This window comes from Calonectris borealis, chromosome Z (assembly GCF_964195595.1).
Source record: "Calonectris borealis chromosome Z, bCalBor7.hap1.2, whole genome shotgun sequence".
Classification (NCBI taxonomy): Eukaryota; Metazoa; Chordata; class Aves; order Procellariiformes; family Procellariidae; genus Calonectris; species Calonectris borealis.
In genome coordinates, this window is record NC_134352.1 from 11,064,673 (window position 1) to 11,079,578 (window position 14,906).

At 45.1% G+C, this 14,906-nt stretch overlaps 1 protein-coding gene across 15 annotated transcripts in view; it reads left to right on the top strand.

Moving 5' to 3' along the window:
* The window catches only part of ECPAS (Ecm29 proteasome adaptor and scaffold), a 66,765-nt gene extending 51,872 nt beyond the window's left edge, over positions 1-14,893 (top strand). For 12 of the 15 annotated variants that reach the window (XM_075137419.1, XM_075137422.1, XM_075137415.1 and 9 more), the window contains 15 exons: positions 635-785; positions 1,718-1,783; positions 3,662-3,751; positions 4,246-4,312; positions 5,053-5,144; positions 5,244-5,310; positions 5,545-5,736; positions 6,690-6,898; positions 7,378-7,421; positions 7,998-8,190; positions 8,818-8,962; positions 9,596-9,701; positions 9,858-9,946; positions 11,134-11,205; positions 12,036-14,893. In XM_075137419.1, coding sequence (XP_074993520.1) covers positions 635-785; positions 1,718-1,783; positions 3,662-3,751; positions 4,246-4,312; positions 5,053-5,144; positions 5,244-5,310; positions 5,545-5,736; positions 6,690-6,898; positions 7,378-7,421; positions 7,998-8,190; positions 8,818-8,962; positions 9,596-9,701; positions 9,858-9,946; positions 11,134-11,205; positions 12,036-12,175 — 1,723 coding nt within the window. In that variant the 3' untranslated portion in view covers positions 12,176-14,893. The other 3 variants (XM_075137418.1, XM_075137425.1, XR_012670989.1) reach the window with 3 other exon arrangements.
* The last annotated feature ends 13 nt before the right edge of the window (positions 14,894-14,906 follow it).

A 14,906-nucleotide genomic window follows, 5' to 3' on the forward strand; every position in this document is an offset into this window, starting at 1 on the left:
CCTTGTTTATTCCTTCATTTGCTTGAAGGACAGAAAAGCTGGAAAATTCAGACCTAGAGTGTAGCTCGTCTTTGCAAAAATAGTTTTCATTTATTGAACGTGATTATCCAGGAAGGTTAGAAAGCTCCTAACAAATTATAGTGAATATTTCTTGAATTTTTTCATTCCTTTTGAAGATCAGAAAACCCTTTGTCAAAATGCAGCTTGAGAGATGTGGTCAATCTGAAACTGACAAGTGGCATTTGAACAGATCATTGTAATTTGTTTTTTCTGGGGCAGAGACAATGGATATCTCTGTGGTGACTTTACCCAGAGCTTCTTTAAAACATGAAGATGTGTTATTTCTTCCTACATCTGTCTGTAGTACTGCCTCTTTGCCCATTCCCTTTGTGATACCCTGGCCAAAGTAAGCAGTCTCTGTGCAAAACATAGCATCAGTTGAAAGCTCAAGGCTAGGGTATGATTTTGCTTAAGCAGAAAAATACACAGATCTTTGTTTGCAGTTAGATTTATATTGGTGTATCTGAGATTTGGATTGGCTTTTTTGTTGGTACTGGATTAGAGTAGACCAGAGAAGTTTTTTCAGCTAAGTCTGTGTGTTTCTCTGTTAACCTTCCCTTTGATCTTTTTCCAGCATTAACACTCTTGTGAAGATCAGTAAAAGTGCTGGGTCTATGCTGAAACCTCATGCACCAAAACTTATCCCAGCCCTGCTGGAATCCTTGAGTGTGCTGGAGCCTCAAGTCCTCAATTATTTGAGTCTTTGTGCAACGGATCAGGAGAAAGTAAGTGCAATTGTAATGGGAAAGTATCAACAGAACAGAGGTAACAAAGATTTCAGCTTCAGTCAGTGAACAGAAAAATAGAAGATTTGGTTGAGAGGTGTTCAAAGATGCAAAGAGAAATAGCTAATAAGTTACTAAAAAAAGTTTGGTCATTGGAATATGGCTAGACAAGTGTGGGGGTTTTTTTGAAGGACTGGGGTTTTTTTTTTATTCACTAGACCACCACGTATTTCAGAAAGTGAAGAACAATCTTAGTAAGACCTGTTGTTAAATGTCACTTCAGCTCCATGTACAACTGTGAAACAGGTGAAGAGAGAGTCTGTAATAATTATCTGCAATGCACCTGTACTGTCAAACTTTCCTGCTGTTTTTCCCAAGGGATTAACTGCAGGACTTCTTAAAACATAAATTAGAAGGTGTGCTATAGCACTATAGCTGAGGGTGGATGTTATCAGCAGTGTCCTTTAATCTCTCTCAAAGAACCGTATTAATCAGTAGCAGTCTTCTGGGAAAGTGACTGAAACCCTCTGTTCAGAAGCAAATTTAGCTAATTTCATTGTCGGGAGGGAAAGGGGTCAAATTCTGCCCTTTGCAAACGCAAAAGGAGTGAACAATAGGTCAGAGTGGGATTTCTTCTCTTTTTTTCTCCTATTTTCTTTCTTCCTTTCTTTTCCTTCTTTTTTTTTTCTTTTTTTTTTTTTTATTTCCATGATGTCAGAGTGCATGGTTTAGCTCTTGTATGCCAGCTAGAACTCCATCTGCCTCTGAAACGGAGACATTCATAGTCTGTAGACATAATTACTTTATGTCTGTATGCATCTGAAATGGATTTTGGTTTGAGTTTACGAGGTAGTGAGTTATAGCTGATGTTGCCTTTTCCACTGTTTTTGTATTGAGTTTACACTTGGGTTTGTTTTTTTCTTTTTTTTTAGACTGCAATGGATAGTGCCAGACTTAGTGCTGTCAAGTCATCTCCCATGATGGAAACCATTAACATGGTAAGTACTTGATTCAGAAGAGTTCCAAAGTAAGGTATGTTGTAGGAGAAGAATAGGAATCGACGTGGGAGCTTTACAGAATACCTCTTCAGGGTATTAATAATGTGATAAAATGTTATCACATCTCCATGTGGGTGTTTGTCCACCTTCTTTTTCATGTACTGACTTCTCTCATCCTATTGCCACAGCTTGCTACTCAAATCGGTTGTAAATAACCTTGGCTCTGTTTGGAGTCGGACGGATTGTATCTCCACCTGAAGACCCGCCTGCTTTGATGAAGAGGGCATCTTTCAAGTGCCCACACTTGTGATGGGGGTCCGCCCAGTGATGGGGGCTCAGCTGGTTCTGGATTATGGTAGCTGCCATTTCTCTTCATCTCTGGCCCACAATTCCACAATCAGCTTCTTGCCTGGGCCTCCAACTGGTGATAGTCATTGTTCTTAAGGCACAAATGCTGTCCAACCCTTGCCTCATGGTGCCTTAGGTATTCCTGCTGGGGCTTTGCCAGTGCTTTGATGGTGGAGATGTTTAGAGAAAATGCTGATATCACTGAAAGCGCTGTCAGCAGCTGGTGTTGGGCACCATAGTTTCCTGCTGCTGGAGGAGGAGTTGCTGATGCCCAGACACTGTGCTGTAGGGTCTGTCTTGGCAGAGCTCCCTGCCTTCTGTAAGAGCTTGTCCCTTCCCAAAGCAAAGACCCTTCTTTTCTGCTCAGGGGCATGTGAGCAGGCCGGGGGGTGTGAGCACTGAGCAAGTTTTAGGAGAAGCGTAGCCACCAGAGCTATTCTTTGTTTGCTGTGCTTATGGAAAAGTAACAGCAGCAAGCTCTCCTGTACATCACAGCATGTGGAGCTGTGTGTTGGTGTCAGGTGGAGCGCTGTCTATAAATAGTGTGTAAAGCGGCTAGGGATGCAAGGCTCCATGTAAAAGTGTACTCGCTGCCACCCCGCAGGCTGCAGCAGCTGCTGCTGTCCCTCCTCCGGGCCATGCCTCTCTCCTGCCAGCCGTGGGGGGACAGTTGTGCTGCCCTGATCCATGCTTGGGATTTCCTAGGGGAGGGGGGAGATAGTATGGCTTCCCTGGAGTAGCATGAAGGTGTCCTGGCTTATGAGCAACCTTCTCTCTATTCCTCTATAGTCTGGGGCTGGGAGATTATATCCTTGGATGGGATATAATGGATTGTTCCCTTCACCAGACCGGTGCAGGAGGGGGAAGCGACAGCAGATGTGACTTCTGGAGCTCAGAGAGGGTTACCTTCAGTTAGTATGTGATCCTTGAATTTGCTGGAGGGTGGATGTCCACTCTGCAGACAGTGTGCTACACACAGTGCTGGAAATGTGAGGCTTTCTGCTTTGCGCAGTGGCGATTTAGGCATAGGAGTTTAGAAATTATACCAGTAACATCCCTCTTGTACCTTTATTCCACTTGTTTGTCTTGACCTGTTTAAAAACTGTCTTGACTAGTTTCATTTCATTGTCTAGTTTGGATATGTTATTGCTTCAGGGTTTCAAACAGTTGGGGGAATGTTGGGTTTTGTCCTAAGATATGCACACCTTTGCATCTCTTTCCCTTCCCAAAAGGAGTTCTTGCTAGTGTGTTGCTTTCAGCTTTCTAAACAGGTGGAGTGCAGGAGTACATCAGTACCAGCAAATGATAATTTCAGCAGGGTCAGCTCAGCATAGGAGTAGGACAAGAGAACCTGTACGCGGTGGAAGCCACTTTGTGGTGCCTTTTTCCCACCATGCAGCAAACTCATGATTCAGCTGAAGACCAGCCTGCAGAACTGAGGCAGGCTGGAAGCAGACCAGCTTAAGTCTGCCACCATCACCTTTCTTTTTTCTTTTTTTTTCTCTTCCCCCGTCCCTTGCCTTTCTCTAGAGCTTGCAGTATTTGGATGTGTCAGTCCTGGGTGAGCTGGTTCCTCGGCTGTGTGAACTGATCAAAAGTGGAGTAGGCCTTGGCACAAAGGTATGTCTGTGATTTCAATTCTTCATTTGGAAATGGAGAAGGGAACACAGTGCAGCGTCAACGTAAATAGTGTTCTTTTGACTGTCTCTTTTAAAGTGACAGCTTGGGCTTATTCATACTGGAATCATTTTACATCTGAGTCTCAATCCACCTACATTACTTGCGATTTTCTGAATGCGTGCTGCCTTAACCTCCCCCGGGCTACGTGGCTGTGTGCTCTGTGACACTTGAGTGCAGAAGGTTGTCCTTGATAGCTGCAAATCTTCCAGGGCCATCTATCGTTAGTGTGGGTCCTGGTGGGTCTTAATTCAATTCTTGTCATTCATTTTGTTACAAACTGTTTTTGTGCTTCTGCCCTTGGCTCGCGGCATATCAGGGCAGAGGCTTGGTGGGCCTAGATCATGTCATACAAGTGCCTATAGCAAGTATTAATAGGAATAACCAGGGTCTAATATTGTTTTATCTTACCTTTGTTTTCCCTTGCAATCTTCCAGGGAGGCTGTGCAAGTGTAATTGTGTCGTTAACCACGCAGTGTCCTCAGGATTTAACACCTTATTCAGGTAAGGTTGTTTCTGGTGTCAGGTTTTAAAGGTGCTTTTTGTTGCTGTTCTGTAGGTAGTATTTCCTCGCGATTGGCCCTTGATCTTAGCACAAGAATGATCTTTATATGTGTATTTTCCTCAGAGAGCTGCTTGAAGTTGCCTTGTGCATATGAGACTGGTATGCTGGGGGTAGGTCCTCGCGATGTTAAATACCTCACCAAGTTGGAAGAGGCAGAGAAGGAGCTGAAGGAATTCCCTAGCGCCCAGCAGGAACAGGCAGAAATATCTCTAGACTTTCCTGGAGCAGACGAACAATGCTGTGTTAGTGCAGCACTGTCAATAAGCACTTATTCCTTCAACTTGAACTGTGGGAGGACCGTAAAGAAGGACTTTGCTTCCTTGGGTCTTAGTCTTCTCTTTACAATGTATTGTGATTTGATAGTAGAAAGAAGGTCACCTTTCTGTTGCAAAATAGAAATGAAACTGACAGCATGATCAGCTGGGGTGCTCATGGACAGTAACATTATCAGCCAAGGTGTGTAGGCTGAGGCTGGCAAAACACTAGCTTCTGCTGAGCCTTGCTGTGTTATGCTGTGCACTTGTTTAAATGTAAGGACCAAACAGGCCTATAACCCTGCAAACATGCGACGAGGAAAAATGCATAAATTCAGACAATCTAGTGGAATGCAGGCTGTTGTAATTCTTGCCATGGCAATAAAACCATGTTACTTCTGATAAAGCGGAGTCTCTTCCAACAGGCAAACTTATGAGTGCTTTACTTAGTGGCCTGACTGATCGCAACAGCGTGGTACAGAAGTCTTTTGCCTTTGCCATGGGGCATCTAGTCCGGGTGAGTTGGGGTTTGAGATGGTTTTAGGTTTTATTTTGCTTTTTTCTTGTTCTTTTTTTTTTAAGTGTTTGAGTGATTTGAGTCTCTTCCCTGTTACAGACTTCCCGGGACAGTAGCACCGAGAAGCTGCTGCACAAACTCAGCAGTTGGTACATGGAAAAGGAAGGTATGTTGCTTTTGGGGTTTTCAGTTACAGAATTCAGTGCAGAAAAAGTTCCTGGTGATAGCAAAAGGTGGTAAAGAAACATTTCTATGTTGTGATGCTTTGTTTCACTGGCTGAATAATTCCCTGCATCATTATACAATGCTGTGCATTCCTCTGCTTCCCAAGAGGCAGACCAATCTGTTAAAGGAAAATCCTGCTTCCCAGTCGTAACGTGTGATTGTTTTGCTCCTTCAGAGCCAGTTTACAGAACAGGCTGTGCTTTAACTGTGCATGCTGTGGGACGCTACAGTCCAGACGTAGTGAAGAACCATGCCAAACATGTGTTGCCATTGGCTTTTCTTGGCATGCACGAGGTTCCTGATGAAGAGAAAGGAGAGAAAGAGAATTCTACTCTGTGGACTGAAGTTTGGCAGGAAAATGTACCTGGTAAGTTGCGTTAAGGGTGGTAAAAGCTTTCTGGAAAGCATAGGGCAAGAAATATCATGCTTTCTGGAAATCCATTTTGGAAAACAGAGTTCTCATAGTAAGAGATTTGGGAAGCTTGTCTCCATTTTCTTCCGTGCTCAGGATGTCCTGTGTAAGTTTCGGCAGGTTAGGTTCTGTGTGGCTATTTAAAATAATTACAGAGGTGTTGATCCCTGAGGATACACAGACACAGGAGAAGTGTTTTACAGTTGTGAGGCACTGAATGCCACTGTAATATGGCCCTGATCATGGCGCAGATAGCTGGACATCTTTGGAAATTTTGATGCTAGCCTTTAAGGGCTGCTGCATACTCTGAAGTTACAGGGGACTTTGGCCTGTGTCTCGGGTTGGAGATCTCTCTGGTGATGCCTGTGGTTTTAACTTCAATGAATGAATCTATGCTATAGAAGGGCTATTTTGCCATGCTTTCTGTCTGAGAACAACAAGTGGATGCGTGGTGAAATGGTTTCGCTGGCTCCTTCTCTGACCTGATTTCGGATCTGGTCCCTCAGTCACCAGATTACTTCTCTGGAATTTGGGAAAGGAGCTGCAAAATGATTTTCCAGTGACCTGTTCTTGCAAAAAAAAAAAAGTTATATTCCTTAGAAAGAGGCTAACACAATGTCTAGTGTCCGCCATATGGAAGTACTGAGACGAGCTCTTTGTCTAGGTACATGCTAAATATTTTCTTTGGAAGCACCTAGAAAACAGAACCTATCTTCAGTCAGCCTAGGAGGAATTCTCCACTCCTTTGCCTGAAGTAGGCCTTGCTGATACGTTTCATGGCCAAAAAAAAAAAGAAATCTGTAACTGCTTTTTTTTCTTTTTTCTTTTTTTTTTAAATAAGATCAAATGTTTCTTTGGTTTTGTTTTCTTTTTGTGGCAAAATTAGTTTTCCTCTGTTTGACGTGCAGGTACTCAGGGTGGTATCAGACTGTATATGCAGGAGTTGATAACCATTACAGAGAAGGCTCTGCAGTCCCAGTCCTGGAAGATGAAGGCCCAGGGAGCAGCTGCCATGGCATCAATTGCCAAACAAACAGGCTCCCTTGTACCGCCGCATCTGGGAATAGTGCTCTCCGCGCTGCTGCAAGGCCTGCCAGGGAGAACCTGGACTGGGAAGGTAAAAAAGGAACTGGCACCTCATGGATCGCTGTGGGCACCAGCATGCAGCCCTCAAGCCAGGAAACGCAATGTTCTGTGCTGCAGAGCAGGATGTGTAGGAACTCTGGCTTAGGGAGTCTGCCTTTTGCCCTGCATTTAACAGACACAAAAATGGCAGGGAAGATAAGTAGGTGGAATTCAGATTGGTTTAGGAGTTGGGTTCCCACTTAGACTACTTCCACTGCACCATATTCTAGCCTTGAGGGGTACTAGTTTGTGCTCAGAGGCGCTGCCAGTTCGGTGCAGATGGAAAGCCCAGTCCTCTGCAGCCTCTGCAGCAGGAGTGGCCGGAGCCAGACATTGCTTCTCTGGGCCGGTGTCATAGGTGTATTTCCCCACTACCTCTCACAGTGGAGTACAAAGGTTTCCCCGGTGCGGCGGGACTGTGCCATTTGGCTGTGTAGCATTTCTCAGTGATATCTTTTTTACTCATTGCAGGAGGAGCTGTTAAAGGCCATTGCCAGTGTTGTTTCTGCATGCAAGTAAGTGTCTTGAAAGAGGTGGTACCCTCAGGATCTGGGATCTCAAAAAGGAGGTTGTTGCACAATGTTGTGGCCTGTCTGGTGCTAAGGAGACTCTAGAAAGTTGTGAACACCATCCTGATCTCCCATCAGCATGTGAGGAGTCTTTCTCCACTCCGTTTGTCAGTGTGTGGGTTAGTGGTGAGAGCTGGGAGGGGTAAGAGATGCTTCAGAGGGACCTGCACAGGTAAATGGTTGATTTAGGGTAAGGAAGAGGATGTTGAGAGGCCAGAACTGCTAAGAAGAAAGAAGAAACTAAGGGAAAGGATTGACACCGTAAAGGAGAAAACAGAGGAAGAGGTAGAAGAAGAGTGAGGGGGAAAGTGCATTGTAAGCATATGAGGAAAGACAGGAAAGAAAAACAGGGAGAAGAGAGAGGGTAAGAGCGAAGAAGAGCACCAGAGTGTAACTTCAGTCACAGCTGTTGGTAGGCAATACTGTGCCTGGACGCAGGAATTGCTTCCTGTCTGTGGGAAGGGCAGCGTTTGGGAAGGGGTTAATGCGGGTTTGATAGTTTCTGTGTGCCTTGTGTTTCAGTGCAGAGCTGCAGAAGTCAGTGCCTGGCCAGCCCAGCGTCAGTGATATTGTCCAGGCTGTCCTGAAAGAATGTCGGAAGGAGAACCTAAAGTATAAGATGGTGGCACTGCGCTGTGCAGCTGGGGTGCTGCAGGCAACAAAGGAAGACCGGTTCCAGGAGCTGGCAGATATCGTCTTTCCCATGATAAAGAAGGTGACAGTTCAACTTCCTGAGTTTTCCCTCTTTCAAAACAAAACACTCAAGTGGTGACAGTCCGGCTGGTGCTGTTACGTACACACCAGGCTTCTGCCCAGAGGGCTGCTGGTGTGAGGGTTATCCCACGCTCAGCCAGATCCTTGGTGGGCCTGAACACCAGACTGTGGGTGAGCCCTGGGGAGGTTATACCTGTGCTGCCCAAATTCTGAATTAGCCCAGCTGTTCTGTAGGCGTGGTGCTTCCTGTGGTGTCCAGCACTGCCCCAATACAGCATTAAAAGTTAATTCCTGGCTGTTCTACAGGCAGCAAGAGACTCCTAGGAAGCTGTGCAGAGTGCTTCTGTTTAGCGTCTGCAGTGCTTTGCAGCTCTGCAAGTGGGACTCGTATAGCGCAGGGAGGTGTTTGGATGCAAGGCCACGGAGCCTGCCGTGCACTGCGGCAGGCCGCCGATAGCGCAGAGCTACCGGTGGCCCAGGGACCTGTGCTCCGCCTGTATGGAGGCACTGACTGGGTACCAGGACTGGTGTGCACAGACTGGAAGGGAAGACTGAATTGCACTGAAGTGTGTGGCTAGCCTGCCCTCATCCCTCTGTCGATCATACCTTCCCCCCATGGCCTCCGCAGAACTCTCTTGAGAGCATGGGCACGGGTTTGCCAAAGCATGACGAAGAGGACGAGGACATGAGGGAGAAAGAGGTGCAGATGGAGTCCCTGATCTGTGCCTTCGAGACCCTGGGCAAAGCCTGGCCGAGGAGCCCGGAGACACAGCGTAAGTCTGCTAATGGTGTGCAGAGCGAACTTTCTCAGCATAAACTCTTTCCTCTTAAAATGGAAAGGGGGAGGAGGGAGGGACCTGGAGATCATGTGGGGAGTGGGGAGACTTTTGAGGAGCTGCAGGATCTCGCTGCCTGCAGCTTGCAAGATCTTCAGGGACAAAGCTGCCCCAACAGCTTTCCCACAGAGTAGCCCATCCTTGGGGACATTCCTTTACTGTTGTCTTAAATTCACGTCACCAAACTGTTCTGAGTTTGTGGAGACATGCAGGATGCCTGAGGTGGCTTGCCTAATCAAAAGCAGCCTAATTCTGCTGCTCACATTTACGTTTGCATCAAAGCTGGTACAAGGTGGAGGAACTGGGTATGTCTGACAAAAAAACAGGTTGCTTTTATTAGCATGCCAGAATATGTAATGCAGCTGTTTATCTTCCAATGTTTGTTAATGAGAGTTTTGATGTGGTGAAGATTTTCAGGGTCACTTGTTACAGGATGTTGACTCGGTCATATCAGTGACTACCTTGATGTCACTTGGAGAGGAGCACAAGGAACACCTGGGAGACAGAGCAGGAAGTGGTTCCTTCTGCCTTTCCCTGTGGTAACACAATGACATCCTTATTTTTCTGTAGGTTGCTATCGCCAAGAGCTTTGCAAGTTAATGTGTGACCGACTGAAACTCAGCACGTGGAAGGTGCAGCTTGGAGTGCTACAAGCCATGAATGCCTACTTTCAAGGGTAATTCTCCTTTCTGTAATCCTCTTCGATGATATTCCTTTTCTTTGTTGCTTCAAACTGTTTAACGAAATTGAGGGTGACACTGCATTCTTGGAAGTCGAGCGGCCTTCTGTCCCAGTGATGCAGGGTGTCTGACAGTGTTTTTGCATTTAACAGGCTAATGCTGTTTGATGAGGAGCACTCAGACCCTGTGGCTTTGACAGAAATACTGTTGGAAACCTGTTCATCTATCACCCATTCTTTAGGTAAATAGGCTTTTCCCGGTTTGTGGTCGATGATGAATTGCCCGTTAATACATTCCTCCTCTGGGGGTTGGCTGGTAGAAGAAGTGCAGAATAAGCATTAGCTGTCAGAGATAATATTTTGCCCTTCCTTGCACTGCGCTGTGATAATTCTGATGTTGCAGTAGCTGTTCAGGACTATGCAAGGTGCTGTGCACAGAGAAGTAAATTCCTCTGGTGCGAGAGAGCTTTGAAAAGGGAAGGTGAGGCAAACAGCAAACTCTCTGCAACCTCTCGGGAGTGCAAATCGGAAACATAGTCATTTTCTCCATGCAGAAGATGGACCCCATCTAATCAAGCTATTACTGATTTAATGAAGCACAAGTTTTTCTCCTCCACCGTTCAGACTTCTTGGATACATGTGCATTGGAGAGATCCAAAATCTTCTCAGCCACTGCATGAAGCTCCAAGGCTTTGAGGCAGTTCGTGCTCTCCCTGAGCAGAGCACCCATGGGGATATAAATGCTACCTATGTAATGTTGATAGTCATGGGGCTGTTACTAGTTTGGTAGTGTTCCCACTTGTCCTGTGACTGTAACAGTGCCCCAAGTCTCCTCATACCTGCATGTGGCTCTTGTTTCTGGTATGCCTAAAGGCAGCACCTACTTCAGAGCTAGCTACCAATCCAGAGACCCCTTTGGGAAAAGGTTCTTTTAACTATCAATCCTCCTGGAATGAAACTTTAACAAGATTTTAGCTCAGGATACCAAACAAATTTTTGTGACAAGCTTGTGCTTGATTGGATAGGATTTATGTACCTCACTTAATGCTACTTAACTAAAATTTGGATGATTTATAGCCGCTACAACTCACCGAAAGAACAGTCTGTTATGCACAGAAGTTGTCTGTGATCACGTTGCAGCTATGCCAGCGTTGTTCTCTTTCAACGTGTAAAGAACAGTAGCGCTGTGGTAATAGCAAAGGCGACGCATAAGGTTTAGTCGACTTGTCAGCCTCTGGTGGGTCACTTTCTGCCATTCACATGCGTCTAGCTGGGGAGCTCTGCAGACCACCAGCACAAATGAGCTCAGTGAGCTGTGCTAACAAAAGTGGTCTGGAGACCACAGTGGTGACTGCTGTTTGTACTGTTAGCATGCCTTTGGTTCTCAATGTGGTTGTGGGTTTTTTTGTTTGTTTTTTAAATCCCTTAGAAAACAAAAGCTACACGTCCATAAGAACAGAAGCTTTGTCTGTGATACAACTGCTGCTCACCAAACTGCAAGGTGAGACTTTTTGCTTGCCACCTAGGAGAACCACTGTTTGGTAAAGAAGGCACCTGGCTGTGTGGCCTGGAACCCTGGAGAGGTGGTGTCACCTTCTGCTTGCAGCACTGGGTGATTTCGGGGCAGTTGGGACTTGGAGTTCTGTGCCTGGAGAGGGAAACGTGGAGAGGGCTTGAAGTAACTGTGGATAAAGTCAAGGTCTAAAGAACTGGATATCCTTGGGCGAGGAAAATGTCCAGCAGGGAGGGTCCCAGGGAGAGACACAGGACTGAGTGTGTAGTCAGATTCTGTGTTCTGTGCAAGCTCCACAGAGGGGAGAGCTCCTGTTTGTGCAGAAGAGTAATTTTTACCCTTTCAGTGCCAAGTTTAGTTCCCCAATTGTTAATTTAGGATTTAAGCCTTGCAGAATTTACTTCAGAGAATGAGTCTACTTAGGTCTCAAGGTCATATGTGTCTGCAGTTGTTCGGTAGCAAATGTTTCCTTTGGATTTCTGTTACGTGCTTCGTGTTTCCTTTATTCTAGCAAAAATCTTACATTACATGAAGCAATTGTGAAGTGGGAAACATTTGGTTCTTCAGGCCCTTGTTTTCACATGTTACAGGCTTAGACAATCAAGCCGAGTCTAAACAGGCGTGACTCCCCGTGCAGGAGGCAGCACATGCACCTGAGTGTCCAGTTGAATTTGCCTCCCCCTGGAAGAGCAGTACGGACTGCGAGGGAGATGTGGAAGCAGTCACTCTTTCAGCCTGTCTGGGGATGGAGATGGCCTGTTGGTTTTTTTGGCATTCTGGTATTCATGTCCAGTGTCTGTCTGTCTTTATCCACACAGAAGCTCAACAGTGGGAAAGCCTGACACCAGAAAGCAGAGAGCACCTCATTCGTTCGTTGTCTACCATGGCGTCAGATAGCAGACCCGAGCTACAAGAGAAGGCATTTATATTGAAGAAAACACTTGAAAATCTTGACTAAGTTGTAAAACACAAACTACAAAGTGCCATGTAAAACAAAAACAAAAAAGTGCAGTGGTCTGAAAACCAAGTGGGAAAATGAAGATTACTCTGTAGCATGCATCATTCCTGGCCAAAATAAAAAATGCCTTAAATTCTTTTCCCCGTTAATGTTATTTTTACTCTTTTAAGCTGATGGTTAGTTGTTTTATCAGTAAATACCTCTAACGATCTGCCCGAGAATGTTTATAAGAAGTGTGCAACATAAAAAATGTTGAGGGCAAGATGCTTATTTTTTCTTTAAATCGGCAAAAGAATGTTACTCAGATTCCCTTTGTCCTTCAAAGGAATTGTTGAAACACCACCAGCACAGGAAGTGAAAAGCATGTTTGATTTTCACTTACGTCGTGTGTGGAGATGTGTTACCTGGTGTCTAAACAGTAAATCTTCGGGACTCTGCAGCAGAGCTAGTGTGTGTTCCCTATAAAGAATGAAACGCTTCCCCTGATGAAGCCCGTGGCCAACTCCTGTGGCTTCCCAGGGGCAGGGTTTCATCTGACACCCACCTCTGCTCCTCCTGCTTGCTCCTCCCTTGCAGCCTGTTGTCTGTGAGTTACGAAAGGCAGAGTACTGTTAACTTCGCTCCTCCCTCCTCCTCTGACCTCAACATGGATTGACCGAGCCTATGCCTTCCCCAGCTAGCAACCTCGGCCTCCCAAACTTTAAATGAGAACTTTTTTCCTCAAAGGATGCACAAGAGAGCACTTTACTGAGCTGTGTGGGACAAAGTTGGGCCTAGCGGGTGCCCAGGTGGAACACTGCTCTTCTCAAAATTGTTTTGCATGGACACTCCTCAGCTGCAGGAAAAAAAAATAGGAAAACAATCTTTTCTAGATATGTTTTTGAAGAGTGTTCGAAGTTTGCAATGACACGTTTTTTTAATAGTGGTAATGTTTTATTCCCTTCCTGTTCGTAACCCTGTTCTTGCTTTGGAAACCTGTAATGATTTAGACTTGTCAATCTTTGTAAGAAACTGAATCATCTGTCATTTCTCAGCAACCCAAGTCATGCTGGTTTCTAGCAAATACTTTTTAATTTGCACTTGAGAAGAAAGATTATAATCTGCATTAACGTGGCGTAAAATTGCTATATGATGATGTGGCCATGCTGCCTGTCTCCTTTTTTTGCCCTCCTCAGATAAAAGACAAACCTGACCACTATAGCAACAGACTTCTAATAGCGTAAAGTTAGCACTGCACCACAATCTGACCAGTACGTGTACAGCTTTTTGGGGATAAATGCTTTGCTGATGGTGAAATAAAATCATTAGTGTGGGCGATATCATGTCCATGGTTTTCAGTGTAGGAAAGCTCGTTTCTTTTCTTACAGTCTGCAGCTCCTTTCAGATCTGATCTGCCGGGGAGAGGATTGCTCAGATAACGTCACGTTTCCTCCATGCCCATTTATTCAGAATCAGGTATGCAGTACCTACTTTTCCCTCAGGTGCCATTCCCCGTTCAGTGTTTTCTGGTACTGTAACAACCTCCTAGTCTGACTTGCTCTCCACGGGAAGGGGGGAATGTCATTTGCGCACGCCTGGTAAGAAAATGTCAGCAAGAAATGGGCAGAGCTGTCCCACTGTGGCTCTCGTGTAGCAGAAACCTCAGCGAGCACTATTGCACTGTACGCTGGAACTGGTCAGTGGGCAACTCCTTGGTGCTGGGAGCTGGTGCTATTACGTTTTGATTTACACCTTGTTGCAGGGAGCTGCTCTTTGTTTACGTGTAGTTTGAACTATTGAGCACAGTGTACATTTTAAAATTTTACTGGGCAAATCACTTTGCAGTATCTTTAAAAACTTGCTTACCATGACATGTAGTGTCATGAGTGCTCTTTTGGTTTTTTTTGTATTATTAGATGAATATTACCAGTGATGCTTTGCTGTAGCAGTTCATTGTCTGACTTGGGTTTTTTCGTGTTGGTGAGTGACAGTAACAGAAAAGCAAGGGCCTCCACGTCTCTGGTAATTTGAGTTTTCACTGTGGACTGGAGTATTCAGAGGCAATGCCTAATATGGTCAAATGACCGCAAGTAGAATAACTGTAATCGTTGTCAATAGCAACCTGAATTTCTCTATTGGGGATTTACACTAGAGGGAAGAGCGTATTCTAGGAACTCTACAAACAGCTGGATTAACAACTCTGGCCGAGAGTGTTAGGAAGGTTAGAGACGGTATAACACTTTCTGAATCACAAAGCAATATGTCTTTCTCGTGATTACAGAACCGATTCAGAGCTCCTCTCTAAAGCACGTGCCTATACACAAAACCTACCTGTACAAAAGTTAATTCAGTCAGAGGTTTGATTTCTACCCCCCTCGCATTTGTAAACTTGACAGGATTAAAGAAATAAATAAATAGATGTGGCCTTCCTAGAGTTTTTCCTCTAAAAGTGATTGCACTATGTAAAACACACTGTACTTTGCCCAGCGCGGGCATTCCTTGTGCTGCTGCAATGCTTTGTATACCTGGAGTGCAGGGCGCAGTCTTGACGCTAGCACTCGCATTCTGACCTACAAGCTGTTGCTTAAATGGATGTATATTGAGAAGTTTTCTAATGTTGCAAGATCTCCATCAAATTCACTGCAATCTGTACTGTCGAAGTATGTGAATGGTCTGACTGAAAGAAAACCCTCCTGCTTACCAAAAAGGCAAAATTAAATAAAAGCTGCATGACCTGTTCTCCGAAGTGAGT